Source organism: Microtus ochrogaster, chromosome 6 (assembly GCF_000317375.1).
Source record: "Microtus ochrogaster isolate Prairie Vole_2 chromosome 6, MicOch1.0, whole genome shotgun sequence".
Taxonomy (NCBI): domain Eukaryota; kingdom Metazoa; phylum Chordata; class Mammalia; order Rodentia; family Cricetidae; genus Microtus; species Microtus ochrogaster.
Genome location: NC_022013.1, coordinates 45,721,767 through 45,739,805, shown reverse-complemented (window position 1 = coordinate 45,739,805; position 18,039 = coordinate 45,721,767). Strand labels below are relative to the sequence as shown.

The 18,039-nt window shown below is 44.3% G+C and overlaps 1 protein-coding gene across 2 annotated transcripts in view; it reads right to left on the bottom strand.

The window, feature by feature from the left end:
• The window catches only part of Synpr (synaptoporin), a 333,039-nt gene that overhangs the window by 112,088 nt on the left and 202,912 nt on the right, over positions 1–18,039 (bottom strand). For both annotated transcript variants that reach the window (XM_005348531.2, XM_005348532.3), the window contains one exon: positions 10,660–10,784. In XM_005348531.2, coding sequence (XP_005348588.1) covers positions 10,660–10,784 — 125 coding nt within the window. The remainder of the gene's footprint in view (positions 1–10,659; positions 10,785–18,039) is intronic.

The window sequence follows — 18,039 nt, the reverse complement described above, 5'->3', positions numbered from 1 at the left end:
GCACACACACATTCACACATACACATATACACACATATACATACATGCACGCACACATACACACATAAACACACATACACACATGCACGCACACATACACACATAAACACACATATACACACATACACACATGCATACGCACACATAAACACACATATACACACATGCACACATACACACACATACACACATAAACACACATATACACACACATACACACATGCACACACATACACACATATACACACATGCACACATACACAATACACACATAAACACACATACACACATATGCATGCATGTTCACAAATACACATGCACATACATGCACACACACTCCCTTGTGTTCTGCTGGCTCACTTGTCCCACCCACTCCCCATTCCTGACAGCCACTGACTATTTTACTGTCTCCTATTGTTTTGCAATAGAAATTTTTGTGCAAAAACAAATGCTATCGTTTCCAATAAAAAAAAAAAATGTTTGGAGGATGAAATGGAAGGTGGTAGAGACACAGTAGAAATGAAATCCCTTCCATGTCCACTAAAATAAAACACATATGTAGAGACTCTGGGGCATCATTCAGAGCTAAGCTTTAAAGATCAAAAGCTAACCAAACATGGCGTTGACGTGGCCTCAGCTCTGGCTGTGGAAATGTAGCTCTCGTATTTCAGCGCTCAGCTTCAGGGACATTATAACTAAGGGTTCTTTGCTCTCAAAGGTGCTCATGCTCCCTGATTAGCGAGGGAAACTCTCACCTCACCCCTGCCTCCCTCTACCATCCATGCCCTTGCCAAGGAAAGAGGATACAACAGCCCTAAACCCCTGCAAAGCCCTTGCATTTAGAAACCCTTCATCTGTGTAACTCCTCAAGACCCAGTCTCTAACTGACGTGCACCAAAGCAGTACAGAATCTCCTAAATGAAGCCTACAGAGTTCTCCCAGCTACATCAACAACAGCTCGATCATTGCCAGCCAGCTGCAAAAGGGAAAAGAGTAATCATTTCCCCTCCAGACAGGAGCTGTTTTTCCTTCAGGGTTTCTTGCTTGGCTCAGGAAATCAATTAGAAAACAAACACCCGTAATTCTTAGTTCTAAGGAACACAGTGACTCTGAGCCATTCCCCAGGCCTCCTGGCATGTGTCACCTATCTGTTGAGGACAGCAGGCTGCAAACTTGGAAGCAAGGTTCAGGAGGCTCTGCCAGCTGACAGCAACTCTTTATAATACACTAGTGACCAGTAATGAGGTCTCTGGATGTTTTGGGTGAGCTAAACACATCTGCTCAAAACTGGCTCCCGTCCTTATTAACTATGCGAGTTTCGGTAAGATGTTTATCCTTCACGAGCATTGGTTCCATACCCGATGAATGGTTCAGAATGGCTAGCTCATCATGGTACCACTGGCACAAAAGGTGGTGATGCATGCGATCTCTTTGCACAGCTCATGGCATGGCATGCAGTAAAATGATTCGTATAGCTTTTCTTTGATCATAATGGTGATGAAGATGACTCACAATTATTCCATGATCTCAGGCAAGCATCCGATGTGATGGTAAACAACTTGGCTGTGACGCCAGTGGAAAGCATTTACTGGTTGTGTGGTTTCAAATACAGTTTGTCTCTGCATGTTAATCCGCAGAAACAAAGTCAAAATAAATGCTCAGACTGTTACAGTGTTCCTCGGACATTAAGGATCAATGACCAACCAGACTTAATTGCCAATAATTATGCATATGAATCTATGCACACCTGCATAAACAAAAAGGATTCACTTATCTCCTCTTTCTGACTTTACCCTCAAGTCAAGCTGGGCTATGGGTACAAGGCATCTAGCACTTCAGGCTTTGCTAAGGGCATGCTCAAAAGCATACGTGGGAGTGTAGAGTTAATAGCTGCCACTTGCGTATTAAACATTTGTATTAAAATTATACAACTTTAAATTGCTTTATGATTTCCTGTTGGTACTAAGGTTCCTCTCGTTCTAATAGCGATATGTGCTACAGTTGGCTGTGTAGTAATAAAAGACGGTAACAGCCATTTGCTTATTTATGGCACTTTTCTATTTCTGCCTTTTTCATGGTAAATATATTAAAGCAGTGTTTGTATGAAATATAATCTGTTTTTAAGACCATCAATATTAATGTAAAATATGAGGCTTTGGTCAGCAGAAGCTCTACCTCCTCCTCTCTAGATAAGCAGCTCTCTATGTGCTATCTGCTCAGAATTATGCGTGTGTTTATTAAAATGTCAGCTTTGGACTTCATCTGCCGTGATGCTGCTGCTGAGGTTTGCAGTGGGATGGTGAGGTTTCCATTTTTAGCAGACATTCTATGGGATAAGTGCAGGCAGGGAGCCCCCAAGCCTCACACTAAGAATGAGCCTAAAGCCCAGGACCTCTGAATTCCTACAGATGGCTCTGGAAGGGGAACTGGGAAGGAAATATGAGTGTCAGTTCCCCATTCCTTGAGATTCTTGGTCCCATTGTTTGAGAGTCCTCTGTCCCGATGCCCTTCCAGTTCCGCTCTGGCGGCTGTGCGTCTAGCAAGCAATCATCTTGAATGCTTACCTCCTCTGCCTTTGGCCCTTGGGTCTCTGAAAAATGCAACTCATTCTGTCAAAGCCCACGGATTCTGCGAGACAACATCCAGTCAGGCCCAAAGGAAGGGGCCAGCCAACCAAAGACTGAAACTATAAACCAAAATAAATGATACCTTCTTTGTAGGTTGTTCTCTCACATGGTTTAATCCATCACATCTGTAGAGCTCACCGATCAAATAATTCCTGCAAGTTACTTCCCATATTGATCTTTTCAAAACCAAGCTACCTGAAGTGAGTTCTCTTTTCCAGAATGAACTCTGACAGGTAACGTTTACAACGATAACCCATGGGGTGGATGCTGTCCTCTTTCATAACTTTCCAGTGATTTTCAGTCTTCAGAAATGTATTCATAAATATGTCTCAGTGGGAAGGCAATGCAGAGACAGACATCATGGCCTGCCCCTCCTTACCACTTCCTTCCTGATCACTGCATGGTCTTCCTCACTGTCCCTGTCTCTAGGGCTTTAAAGAGGTGGTGGAAAACTAAGGAGTGGATCAGTTTACCATCTGCTTGCACAGCCTCGTCTCTTGCCGTTTGCCTCCCAATCAAGCAAGCACATGTTTCTCTGCTTATTCCCAGTTCTCTTCCCACATCAGACATCGGGCCCATCTACTCCCGTGTACCACGTCCCCTGCACTATGTGGCTCAGCTGTCTTCAAAGAGCCCTCCTCTGATCTTTCAGGTCTGCGTTCATGTGTAATTACATCAACACATTATGTAAACGCTAGCTGCTACTTGGAACCTTGCCGGTAGGCCATGAGCCTCATGGTAAAATATAAAATAATGAAAAATGGGTGAATTTGAGATGTAAGAGCTAACTAGCAACACACGTAAGTGATTGGCCAAGCAGTGATTTAACTAATGCAGCTTCTGTGTGGTTATTTCGAGTCTGGGCAGCTGGGAAGGAACAAGCAGCTTCCTACTCCAATGTGATACCTTTTTGATGTACTCGGTCTCTTGACTGGTGGCTTCCCTGAACAGCAGATGGAAGAAGGACCCGCAAGCCTAGCTTTTGACCAGGAACTAACAGAACTGGTTAGATCATCACTGAGACTCTCAAGCCCTATTGAGATGTCTTGTTGACTGTTTTATGGAATCTCAGGTCCCCGTGCTGCCCATGGTGGCCACCTTTCTGTCCCCAGTCTCATGTTCTTTCCCTCTTAGGAGCTTCTCATGAGCCTCTGCCAAGAAAAGAACTTGCACTCAGATATTTTTCTTACTATGTGTTGGCAGAAATCCAAAGCAGGATAGCCACCAGATTTCTCTCCACCGCTCTCCTTCAAGGGAAGCATAGCAGCAGGTCCACTGTAGAAGCTTTATAGGCTGGGAGGAGAGCCCTGGGATTGATTAACTAAGGCAGCTTACTCTGCCATTCACTCAGCTGCTTCCTACCTGACCCCTCCCATGCTGTCAGCCAGCGTGAATGTCTGTATCATTTTCTGCAATCTCCACAATGTTCTCTACAAATCCTTGTGAAATCGTGCTCTCTGCCTTGTTTTTGCTGTCTAAGTGAACCTTAGCACCCACTTCCTGCACAAGACTTCATTGGGAACAACACCAGCACCGACAGCGTGCTTTGTGATCCACTAGTCCACATGGTTGATGTTATTACCTAGGTGATGGTCACTGGCAGACTGTGAAGAGGATACTACGACTTCATTTTCATATGGGAGACGAAGGCCCAGCACCGTCTCAACTCTCAGACCAAGCACTTGTAACTTCCCATCCACTAGACAGCAGAGCTTGGATCTGAAAGCAGCGCTTTGGCTTGGGGTTTGCCTTGGGCCTGTGGGCCTTGACTTCAGGATCGAAACTCTCTGGGCCTGGCAGCACCAAATCTTATCTTAAAAAAATGTTCAGTTTAAGGTGCAATGTTAAAATGAGATGTTATAGACTGGAAATTTCCAAAGCATTCCCCAAACAGAGCACAAACATTTGGTAACGAGGAATAAAAATGAAGCGCCAAGCAAGCACAGACACAGCATTTCAGGAACACAAGATGCCAAACACTGCAGCCTGATGGCCTGTATTTCCCCCACTGGCTCAATGGTAGGGAGGGAAAGAAGCATTTATCTCCACTGCCTCTGCATATGGATCTTAAGGAAAGGCTCTCCTCCCACCTCAGCTCTGACGGAGCTGCTAATACTGTATAAAAACCCAAATTCCATGGCCTTTCTGTTTAGTTGCACTTTTTCAAATGTTACAAAGAGGAAGGGGGAACCACAGACAGAGAAGGGAAAAGATCCTGTTCTGTCAGTGCCAACTGAGCAGTCTGCTTCCCTTTTCTTTAGGGTGAATGTTCCATCCTTGGATCTTAGGGCTCAGGGTGAATCTCCCTCTCCTGCCCCAGTGACGATAAATAAATAATCTCCTCAATACCATGTTCATGTGACAGAGTCCCCCATTCTGTCAGTCTGGGGTAGGGATGGCAAACAAAAAACCTATAATAATCCCTCCTAAGAACACCAGAACTTCAAAAGCAAGTTAATTGTTCTGAGACAATTAACTATGTAGCTCTTCTAATGTTTGCATGTAAGAGGAAGGAAAACTATAGTCTCCGGATCGTTGCTGCTTCAAGGATACCTTTGCTAATCAGATACCTTTTCGTCTCTCTAGCTAATTCCCAGCTACCCTGATTTGATGAAGAAAGAGCAAATAATATATTAGAGAAAACCATATTGAATGTCAGGTCTTATGTCAACATTCTGCCTGTGCATCTCACTCAACACTGTGGAAAGTACCACTGTCTGTTTGACAGACAGATCTCACAGGGTCTTGGATAATCATGGTGAATGAAAAAATGGCAGAGCTCTTGGTGGTGGGAAGATGACCAGGGCCCCGTGCAATGCTGGCCCAAAGGCATCTGTCCCCCTGTAAGTCACCAGTACCTGGCTGCTCACCATGACACAAAAGCATCAGATACATAGATTCTGAGATGAAGAGTTAAGGATAACTTATTCTTGGAGGTCTTATTTCTAAAAACAGAAAAAGAGCAATGCACTACTGGGACCAGGAAGGAAAGAAGATGATAAAAAGCCATGCAATGATTAGGTTTTTATTAACCATGAAATACCAGCTCTCCCGCTGGGTATCACTGAGAAAATCTGTAGCATGGAACATGCTTTATAGTTGTGCCACATGAGAGGCACTCCTCACAGCTGCCACTGGGTGAGGGCTACTCCAGGAAATGTTAACTTCTTCGCGTTTTTTCCTACCATCCTTATCAGCCAGGCAAGTTCCTACAGCTAGAGGAAACAACTTAAGGGCAGTCCAGGCTTGCACTCGCTTGGAAGTCCAGCCAGGAACGAGGAGGGACAGAATAAATATGAGGCAAATGGTGGCTTCTCCTCCAACAAGTTAGAATGAAAACCAATGCAAGTCATCGCTGACGGGGCCTTGTATTTGTTCTGGACGCATCTCACACCTCGTCAAATGTTTGTAATGGCTGTCTAGGGATTCACTCCGTGGATGTTCTAGATTTATAAACTGTCTTGTTTCTCATTTGCTTGCTTGCCCCACCCCCCACAGCCCATGAAAAGCAGTCCTGACCTCCTTCGTGCTGCATTCAGTTGTCAGCCCAAAGCGTGTGCATTCTTCGGGTGGGTGTTCCTCACATATATTAGGTACCTTAAAAGGAGCAGCCCTGCTTTGCACTTCAGCGTCTAAGGGGCATGCTAAGAATCTGAGACGCAGAACTCACCTCCCACCTCCCAATGTCAAGCAAGTTCACACCATGGTAACATATTACAGGAAAAGGGAGAACAGTTAAGTACCACTTGTTGGTTTTAGCCACAGGCCAAAAGGAAGGTCAGGTGGTGGGTGTCTTAATTCTATGATAAAGTGACAGACTGCTGAATAGCATCCTCTCTGCCATCAGTATAAGCAAAACATACACAGACAGTGGTGTAGTGGAAGCACAAACTGTGGTTCATTTACTAGAAGCCCCATTTGAGTCTTCCTGAGTTATCTAGATGTTCTAATTGACATCATGTTAACTGAAGTCCTCTTCTGACAACCAGGTGAGAAGTCCCTGTCAACCTGTCATCCGTAACTTATTTCTTATCTCTTTTTGTTTCAATGACTTGGTGCTTGAGTTTATGTCTTCATTGTGTTTGTGAATTAAACCAAACAGTTAGAAGCTACTGAAGGCTCCCATCATAATTCAAGGATTATGATCAAATCACTGACGGTGGCTTATAGAGTTTCACATACAAACAATAATGTCTACAAATTCTTGCTTATTCTCGAGAACATTCTCCACAAGAGAAGGGCATGGCATTTTGCCGTATTCAAATGTGGATCTGAAATTGCAAGCCAAACACTTCTCCTAGATGGATGGATGTTACTGGGGCACAGTGCAAGGTGTTCTGTGGGAGTTTGATGAGCAGTAAATGTGTGGACATGGTAAACAGAGAATCAAACTTTCTTTTCTTCTCTATTATGAAAGTTCACATAGCTCATGGGTGGGTATTTCAGACTCATCCCTTCTCGGCTTCCATATTTTCAGTCTTTTATCTGCTTTGCATATTGGTGTGAGAGTCCCCTCTATGTGTTGTGATTACCATTAATGAATAGAGAAACTGCAGTGGCCTGTTGCTAGGACAGAACTTAGGTAGGCAGGGAAACTACACGGAATGCTGGGAGGAAGAAGGCAGAGTCAGGGAGATATGCCATGGAGTCACCGCTGGAGACAGATGTGCTAAAACTTTGCTGGTAGGCCACGACCTCGTGTTGATGCACAGATTAATGGTGATGGGTTAAATTAGGATGTAAGAGTTAGCCAATAAGAAGGTAGGGCTAACGGGCCAAGCAGTGATTTAATTAATACAGTTTCTGTGTGGCTATTTCGGGCTAAGCTAGCCGGATGGCCAGGAACCAGGCAGCGGGAACCAACAAGCAGCCCTCCTTCCAATAGCATATGGACTCCTGAATAAGGTAGTGTTTGAAAAAAAATTCTAGACTAAGAAACAATGGTTGTGCAATTTTATGTCAGAACCCCAGTCAAAGTCTTTCAAATGAAGGGGCTGATACTTAAAAGAGCAAGAATAAAAATACCACCAACTTTACCCCATTTCTCCAGATGCCCTTCCTGGGGCCACATGCATGATGCTGCAGTCGGGAAGAAAACGGAAAAGCCAAGGCCCCTTTGGGGGTCGAATGACCCTTTCACAGGGGTCACATATCTGACACCCTGCAAGTCAGATGTTTACACTATGACTAATAACAGTAGCAAAATTAGAGTTGTGAAGTAGTACAAGAATAATTTTGTGGTTGGGGATCAGCACTGCATGAGGAACTGTATTACCGGGTGAGAGCATAGGGCGGTTGAGAACCACTGCCTTAAAAGGGTGGACCTTGTGGTTACCCACCTCTATGAGCGCCTGTTCAGAGATCATTATGGAAGCAACATCCCAGTCCCATTGCCTGGCTATTGGCATTCTCATCTGGTACTCGAGATTCGAGACAGTGAACACTGATCATTGAACAGGCACTGGCTTGGTTTCCACCCCAGAAGACAAGGGTTTTGTACAGAACTCCTGGAGAGTCAGCTTCCTCACATTCTTCTTTTCCAGCACAGCACAGACATTAACAGTGAATCCCCAGGGAGACGAGCTTCGCAGACCTGAGCTTTGTACTCTGAGCAGGGGGCATCTGAACACAATATCGGTTCTACTTCCTTCATCCTTCAGATGCAAAGACATCACTTCTTATGCTCCATTGCCCATAAATAAAAACACACTTGTTTTAGACTGTTTTATGAGGCTGATATATTAAAGATCTGTTCTACAATTTGTAAATCCTTTGAGTTACTTGATAGGGAAAAAAGAAGTTCCATGGGGAATATGTTTGGGAAATAATGTGTCTCTTGATGATTCAAAATGCACATTAGAAAGATGAAGCACTGAAAAGGATTTCTTGAGTTTGTTCCATTATACTCCTAAATTCTTTCTCCCATCTTCTCTCTGTCTTTCTCTTCCCCTCCTCTTCCTTCATTTCCCTTTCCTTTAGTGATAGTCTTATCAGGGTCCATGAAAATGTTTTTGGAAAATACTGCATTTACCTGCTTACAAAAAAAAAACTTGTAAAGGTTTATTTTTACTTTCTTTGTAATTATAGAATCACTATCAGGTCCACAGAAGATAATGTTACAATGAAATGAACAGATCGTATATTGATAACATACCAAAACACTGTTGAAAGTTTTTTAACACTTCCCTCTCCAAGTTACTTGATGTCAATTATATGGAACCCTTACAGGAATAAATTATTTCAAAATTGAATGAAGTTAGTCCATGTTAGGTCTCTGGATCAGAGTCATAAGATGTGAGGTTGGGAACAAGCTTTGAAGGGCATCTGGCAATCAATCTATAGGCATGAACAGATGTTGAATTGATAAAGAGGTTGAAATAGTTGTTTGTATCAAGTTAAGAATAGTAATAGAGATATGAATTTCTTTCAAGCTAGGTAGACTAAAACTCTGCCATTAGGGTAAAAGGGCCAATCAAAGAAACCCATCCTGGCCCTGAAACCAGAGCTCCTGAAAGAAATCCACCCTGGCCCTGAAACAAGAGCCAGTGAAAGAAACACTTTAGCCCAGAACACAGAATCTAAGAAACACACCGTGTCTGTGAAAACAGAGCCAAATAAATACACGTTGGCCCTAGAATCAGAACCTATAAAAGAAATGTGTCTTAGCCTTGAAAATAGAGCCAAAAGGCTAAAAAGGATCTGTAAAAAAGAAACACAATTTGGCCCTAAAACCAGAGTCAACTCTGCCCCTGACCAACTAAACCAATCAATCCCTGAGCAGGAAAACTGACCAATCCCTGAAAAGAAAAATCTTCTCCCAGAAAAGTCTTCTCCCTGAAAAATCTACCCCTAAGAAGCCCCATGCAAACCTTTCTGCCTCTTCAGTTGCTGGCTGCCCTTTCTCACTGGCAGAGGCAGCCACTCTCCTGGACTCCTGCTTCCCAAATAAATTTCTTTCTTAAAAAGATCTTCTTTCATGGGCTCAGAAAAGGACCTTGGCTGATATGTTCCCTTAGGGGTTCTGAACAGACAAAAACAAAGAAGAACCTTTCCTCACCTGTTCCCTTAGGGAACTTGAGAGGAAAAAGTAACAAGTTTTACCGGCGGGTGCCAAAGGAGATTGCTACATTTCTCAGGGGCTTCCCCTTAGCAGAGTGAAGCAGAAGAAGCAACATCTTTGGCCAAGAGCTGAGCAGAGGAGAAGAAATGAACAGCTGTGCTCGAACATTCCCTTAGGGGAACAGAGCAGAACTCAGCTGTAACTGCTCTCTCTGGGAGAGGAGCATCCTGCTAAGCACTGCAGGTAAACCATCCCCCACCACACCCCAGCTTCAGGAATAGCCTGACTTCCCAATGAGTCAAGCTTGACTTCCCAACAAGCCAGGATGCCTTTCCCTCCAGAACTTTCTTCTTGCAGCTCCAGCCTCCAGAGGTGTCCCTTTGCCACTCCAGAGCTGTAACACTGGCTTACACTGCCTCTGCCCCTTGGTAGGAGAGAGGGTCTTAGGGGAAAATGAACTTATCTGTCCATACCCCAGGATGTAACTGATGATGGTAAGGGGACTTCCTTCAAACTGTCATTGGGATGAGTAAAGGAGATTGGACAGGTACTCATCTAAGCAGTTTATCTGGTACACAGAGACAGGATTAGATATTAGTATCATGAAAATGTTATCAGTCAGAAGTGCACAGTCAGTATAAAATGATATGTAACCTACAAATCTAGATAGAATGTGAGAAATCTTAAAGTTGGAGAAAATAATTATATAAGTGGAGTCTCTCTGTTGATAGTCCCAAACACCGGGCCATAGCGCGAGGCTTTAATTGGAGGACAATCAATACTCGATTAAAGTGAGCAAATCCTCCCAGTGTGGAGTGGCGGGTGGACACTCTAGTCATGATATTCTGTGGCTTCAAGCAGAATTTCTTCCCACCCAAAAGCCCTTCGAAGCCTTCATTTTTCTCCCAGAAACCACAGAAGGATTCAAGTCTCCCGCAATGAGGCTGTGAAGCACCAATCACCATTCCTTACCTGAAAGGGTAGGCAAAGGCTATGTCGATGCTGAGGTTACTCTCTGTCTTGTTCACACAGTCCACACTCAGCCGCAGGCCTCCTGAATAGCCACCACATGTTGCAAATGCAAAGATTGCAAAAAGCTGCCGAGAACAAGAGAGGAAAAGAGAAAGCAGCTATTAGGATGGCGGGGGTCATAAAATCATAATCAGGAGCGCAGGGTCGAGGCAGAAAGAGACTGTAGGCCTCTTCAGAGCAGCATTGCCGCCTACTGAGCTGCAGGAGGATGGACAGGAGGATGTCAGGCTGAAGGGGTTCTAAAGAAGAGTCTCATAACTTAGAGAAATGCTGCTTTGGGGGGCAGGGGGAATGACGGTGAGCGCATAACATAGCACCGCACCTCAGGCGGTGAGGCATAATTCCATAGACAGAGACCTGGAAAGGTGCCTGCGGAGCCTCCAGAGAGATGTTTCCTTTACATTTACCGGGGTCATTTTCTTCAATAAACATGATTTTTCTTTTGGAATGGTATAGATTGCTTTCTGTAAAAGCATGGCCTGAGAAAGCTGGAGTTTGGGCACGGAAGATCTGGTGAGTAAGAGGTTCCTTTCAGAGCATTGGCTCTCAGAGAGCTTTGCCTTGAGTCCCCACGGGCAGCTAAGTCTCTGTGCTGCCTGCAGTTTCTAAATTAACCAGTGGAAGATTCAGTGCTATGAGCTAATATCATTCCCTTTCCTGATGGGAAATATGGATCTGTGGGGAAGAAGGCACTGGAAGGGATGAGTATGACCTCAGAGAAGTCTTCCAGACCTGAGAAATGCCAACCAGGTGGCCGCAGCCCATGCTGGGGTGTTTCTAACATGAGAAATAAGGAATAGGAGACTCCATTACTTCATACTCTGCCTAAATTTAAAAGGATGTCCTGTTCATGGCCAAAGAAAGCCAGCCACCCCAATGCAGTCCGCACTAACTCATCCTGAAACACTCCAATTTATTTTAGTTTTGGAGGTCAGCTTCTTGCAAAAGTTTGTCCTTGTACCCACACTGGGGGCATGAGTTCACTTTGTGCACTGAGAGGAGCAAATTATGTGTGGATTAAAGGCAGGGACCCCGGAAGATAATGTTGGGGACATTACTTACTATGACCATGCCTTAGTTTCCTCCTCAACAAAACAGCACTGGCAATATCTCTTGAGCTATTCTGCTGTTTGTGGTATGAGACAAACAATTACGTGGGAAAGTCTGCTGGTACTGGAGAAGGGTCTGTCCTTAAACTGCAGGACAAGAGTTATCTGCCAGATGACTCATTAGTGGAAAAACACCTTAAGAACTATCTTCCTAGGGCTGGAGAGATGGCTCAGTGGTTAAGAGCATTGCCTGCTCTTCTAAAGGTCCTGAGTTCAATTCCCAGCAACCACATGGTGGCTCAAAACAATCTGTAAAGAGGTCTGGCGCCCTCTTCTGGCCTTTAGGCATACAGACAGAATATTGTATACATAATAAATAAATAAATATTTAAAAAAAAAAAGCCGGGCGGTGGTGGCGCACGCCTTTAATCCCAGCACTCGGGAGGCAGAGGCAGGCGGATCTCTGTGAGTTCGAGACCAGCCTGGTCTACAGAGCTAGTTCCAGGACAGGTTCCAAAGCCACAGAGAAACCCTGTCTCGAAAAAAAAAAAAAAAAAAAAAAAAAAAAAAAAAACTATCTTCCTCCACTTCTTATTTAACATTTGTAAAAAAAAATCTGGTCAACGGCAACAATACATTGTAAAACCCTCAGTAAGTAACTAACATTTGGTGGACCATTTTTGCGTATATGCCAATTTTCAAAATCAGTATTTTAAACTGTGAAGCAAATGATGTATTAGACAAAGTGAAAGAAAATGGATTCCATATGTGTTAGACGTGTGGAACCTGTACAATGTGTCCTTCTGCCACTAGGTGAGCACTCAGTAAACATTGATGAATATTATTATTACTGTAAGTAGTGAGGTTTATGACATGTTGTTTGGCTGGAGAGATGACTCAGAAGTTAAGAGCACTCACTGTCTGCTGTTCCAAAAGTCCTGAGTTCAAATTCTACCAGCCACTTGGTGGCTCACGACCATCTGTGATGAAATCTGGCGCCCTCTTGAGGAAGAGACCTGGTCAATCCTCCTCATCAATTTCAACCATGAAACACAATATGGACAAGTTCACCAGAACTGCCAAACCCAGGCTGCCCACAGGGCATGAATTTCATTCATGATAAGTTGGTCCAAGCCATAGAGTATGGAATTTAGGTTTAAGCCCTAGCTAGATCTACACAAATCTCAGCTCCAGTGAACCAACAACAAACTATGCAGACGAAGAAAAGTCTGTTTTTGTTTTTGTTTGTTTGTTTCACTTTCCAGCTTACCCAAGTGATGGGACCGACAGGCCTTTAACAGCCACTTCAGCCCACTCCACAATCTCACACGATGCTCAGAGCTCAGAGCTCAGGCAGTGACAGCTGCCTTCCCGTCAGCTCGTAATGTTGACAGGAATGAGAAAAAATGGTGCTGATTGTATCTTCTGGGGGTGGACAGTCCAGGTCCTTGTAGCATGTAAAAGATGGGGTTTGGGTGAGAACTCTTTCAAAGAAAGATGGGGGAGTCTAAAGAACCATGGAGAGAGAGAGCTTTTGCTTCTCACTGTGCTGCTCTTTCCTCGTGACTGAGTTCTCAAGGGTGTGTGTGTGTGTGTGTGTGTGTGTGTGTATGTGTGTTTAATAACCTTGTAATGAATATATGGCAGAATAGCATAATTATGCCAAAAAGTTGTATTTTAAAATTTCCTTGAGGACATTATAGTGTAGCTGAATGGCAAAAGAACTACTCTTGTTCATTTTTATACTTAATCATCTTAAAGAAAGCACTCCAGGAACATTAGTGTGCTAATAGTGGAAAGAGTAAGTAAGAGGAAGTGCTCTACATACAGCTAAGACTTTTCAATAAGATATTACTGGAACCACTCTAAAATGAGCCCAAGATAAAACGATAATTATCCATTAACTGGTTAGATATATTACATTGATACTAAGGAGGAGTTAGACTATGGAGGCCACACACACATTGCTTCTTCCTCCAGCCTTTATTAATCTTGGCAAACACAAGACACTATACTCCAGTTGAATTAGAGACCTATAGCTTTCTGGGTACGTTTCTTATCCCACTCTGTCCTCACTGATTAAAGGGAAATCACATCGTGTGACTGACATCAAACTCATATGTGTTTGGAAAAGATTAAATGGAACACTGGAAGGGTCAGATCCTGCTAAGAGGATAAAGTGATGGGGGGAGGGTTAATTCCATATTTAAGAAAGTGACGTCATCTCCACTGGAATATTCTATCTGAAGGTTTGGTCCTATAATACAGAAACTTTTTTTCCCATGGGGTTTCTCTGTGAAACAGTTCTGCTATCCTGGAACTCACAATGTAGACCAGGCTGGCCTTGAATTCACAGAGATCCACTTGCCCCTGCCTCTTGAGTGCTCGGATTAAAGGCCTGTACCACTAACTGGCCGGCTGTACAGAAACATTCAAACACAGTGAGGAGAGAGTACTAGAGGGTTCTGGGGATGGGAGGGGTTGAATTCTCTGCTATTTTAGAGGACGGTACAGTACCCCCTCTTCCACTGCTACACCTAAGTCCTTTACCCTGGGCTGCAAAACGCAGTACACCTGAGCTTGAGTCCAATTCTTAGCTAGGTGACCCTAGGCAAATCACCCCACTTCTCCAGACTTCAGTCCCTCATAAACCAAGGCTGACCCATGGATTCATTGAACAGGCATTTAATGGAATACTTCCTATGGCTTTAGTCTCTGGTAAGCCAAGGCTAACCCACGAATCCATTCAACAGGCATTTAATGGACTACTTCCCATGACTTCAGTCCCTGGTAAGCCAAGGCTAACCCACAGATTCATTCAACAGGTATCTACTGGAACACTGCCTGCAGGCCAGCTGTTGACGTACAAAAAGGTAGGTATGTCAGAAAAGGGGCAAAGTCTCTGCCATCTATACAAATAATTACAAATTGCGTCACGTGTTTGGCGAAGAGGGTAAGATGGAAAGCTGTGCCTGAAGATGCTGCAGCTAAGCCAACATCTGGAATACAAATCAGGGGAAGTGAGACAAAAAGCAGGGGAGAAGAGGTGTTCAATAGAGGAGAAAGAGAATGTGCCAGACCCAAGGGGGAAGGGCTTGACAAGTACAAGAAGCCAAGCAAAGGCCACCGCATCGATATGGTGATGAGAGTTGAGAATAATGGTTTTTAGCTCACAGAATTGCTGTGATTGTGAAATCATAGATGCGTAGCCCCCAACAAATATTCAAAGTCAATTTCCCTCCTTCTCATTGATACAGCTATTTATGTCACTGTACTAGAGAAACTGAGATGAGAGAAGAAAATCGGCTAGCCTTACCTCAGCCAACGGCAGAGGGGAGGGGAGAATGCTAAGGTCCAGACTCTTGAGACAGTGTCTCAATCAGCTTCAGAAATGTGGGGAAACGAACCCTATGCTACAGAGGAGAGTTAGCCGTAAACTGTTCACAAATGCATCATGGGAGCAACCGGGGGCTCTCCAGCTTCCTCCGGATTCTCTCATAAATGCATACGGCTAAAAGGAGAACGGGCCTTGTATCCTTCTCCTCTTCTCCCTCAGAGGGATAGGCTGAGGAGTTTACAAGGAGGACTGTAAGGACCAGGAGCCTAATATTAGCACAAGAAAGGGCTTGTGGATGCTCAGTTTTACAAAACAACATTTCATAACACAGACATGATTCTCTTCTGGGGCATGGAAAAGATGGGCAATCAATATGCACCTTTTGGGAATGAAAGCCAGGAGTGAGTCCTGCGTATTTGAGGAGGGGGAAAAGTCTGAAGGGAAGGAGCGGCAGTGGAAAGGATCGTGTGCGAACAGACCCTGAGCGAGAGTTTCAGCTGACAAGGCTCTGTTCGCGCTGCAAGCTACGGAGAACGAAGAGGACACGGTGCTCATGTATGACTGTGCAGCCATGACCACGTGTGTGTTAGCTCCTCTACACTCTGGCCTCTGCACATCCACCCTCAGGGCTTGATCTCCCACCATGCGGTGCGCTGAATCACCTTTCTAAGCAACTGAAGGTGTAACTGGGGACAAAAGTTCATGTAAACATCCAAGGGGAATTGGGAAATCTTTGTGCTCCCATTTTTCACTGGGCTCCCAGTTCGAGTAACAGAAATCTAATTCTCCAGCAAATTCTAAGCCAATAGGACTCTGACTACTGGCACAATCATTTACTCCTCTGAGTTCAGCAGGACCAAGATTAAGTCCCCTGCAATGAACTCTAATTTTGCTCCTGTCTGGGGATGATCTATGGCTCTGCTAAATAACAAAAAAAAATTTCAAAATGGAAATAAATTAACCAACAGAAAAGCCCTTTGCATTGTAGCCCAATTATAAATATATCCAGGAGAAAGAAGACAGGGAAACTGTCGTACATTCCCTGCTTTAATACGTATCAGCAAACTACGACACATAGCAGGAGTGACAATGTTGCTCAGAGTGACACTAGACTTTCCTCTGAATGGAAGACAGAATGCTCCTTCATGGAAATGCTCTGAGTCTAAGAACATTATACAAAAATTCTATTAGTGTTCCTGGTTACTTCGAAAGTCATAGTTAAAAACAGTAGTTTGGAAGATGATAAAATATGAGACCCAGTTAGTGTTTGGGGTGAAGTGTGCAGCTAAGCCAGGAAGACGGCTTCTCCCCAAGCTCTTCTACGCAATCTTAGACATGAAGGATGCTCGGGAATAAATGGGTAGAAGTAAGAAGGATGGGGAGAGGGGCTGGGAAATTGATGCTTACAACATCAACGGGCTGTTTGTTTTTCAACAGTCACACCCCTTGGGATGAAACTCTGATTTCCTGCGTGCCAATTTCCACATCTATTTCCACCATTGTCAGTTCTGTGCTGCTCTCAAAACACCTGATCCTGGACTGGGAAGGGGTTGCAGCGTCAGAGGTACTCCTGAACGACATTGTCTCCAGTATCCTGAGCACGGACCTTCATCAGCTAGGGCTAGTGTTCAACAATAAAATTATTTTTTCATTCTTTTTTTATTCAGTTTTTCCTTTATTTTGTTTGTTGCAAAAGCTTTTATGACTCTGTGTGTGTGTGTGTGTGTGTGTGTGTGTGTGCATGTGTGCACACTTGTCGATATGGATACACACGGGGCATATACTAGCACTTGGGCTGGACAGTGGGTGTAACTGGAGCCAACACTAAATGAGAAGATCGGATTGACTGTCCTAGAAGCAGGCAGAAGTCGGTTAGACATTGTTTCAGGTAGGACCTGGGAAGAAACCTTGTTCCTATCCATGGGCAGAGGTGTGACCAAATGGATACAGTATAGAAAGCCATGCCTTGTAAAGTGTGATTGGAAACAGCTGGGAGAGGAGACTAGGGCTCACTCTGCCAGACAGACGATGTGCAAGCTCTTTTTGAACAGGTCTATGCCTCTGGGTCTCCATGGTCCTCCTTGTGCTGAAGTACTCTAAGTGGATTATTACTGTTAGCACATAAATACCAATGACAATGGAAATGCTGGAGGACCTACATTTGGGACTGAGGAGATAACTTGCAGGTAAAAAGTTTGGGTCACAAATGTGAGGTCCAGATTTCGGACCTCGAGAAAATAGAAAACTGGGCATGGCAGTGTGATGAATGACTGCGATTCTGGTAATGGTGAAGTGGGAGGCGAAGACGTCTCTGGAAGCTTATCAGCCAGCTAGGCTTGCCTACTGGGCAAAACTCTAGGACAATGGAAGACCTTGTTGAAAGCAAATGGTGGGAAATTGCTAAAGAACAATACCTGAATACTTGTGACCACATATATACCCCAACATGTACACGCGTGCGCACACACACACACACACACCAGCATCTTACTGATTCTCATGCCAGTTTCTTTAATAAGCATATTATCAATCCACTCAAAGGTCTAGACCCTCATCTCACACATTAAAAAATAAGACTGGAGAGCACAACCGAAGTGATCACAGATAAGTAAGCCCGCCACAGTTTGAATTCAGACCGGCCTTTCTTTACAGCCCATTCTTTCTTCCTAACTTTCCCAAGGATGTGACTTGAAGCATGCTATGGAAAGAACTGTGCAGGAATAGCAGCCGTGGGTCACTGAAGGGGCTTCCTCTAGCACATCAAGGTCCAGAAGGCCAAGAGAGGGCTCAATGAACTTCTTCCGCAGGACAAAGCTGGAGGCATGACTTAGCATCCTGGCCTCGCCTTCAGAGTATCCAGCCTCCCCTTCAGAGCATCCAGCCTCCCCTTCAGAGCATCCAGCCTCCCCTTCAGAGCATCCAGCCTCCCCTTCA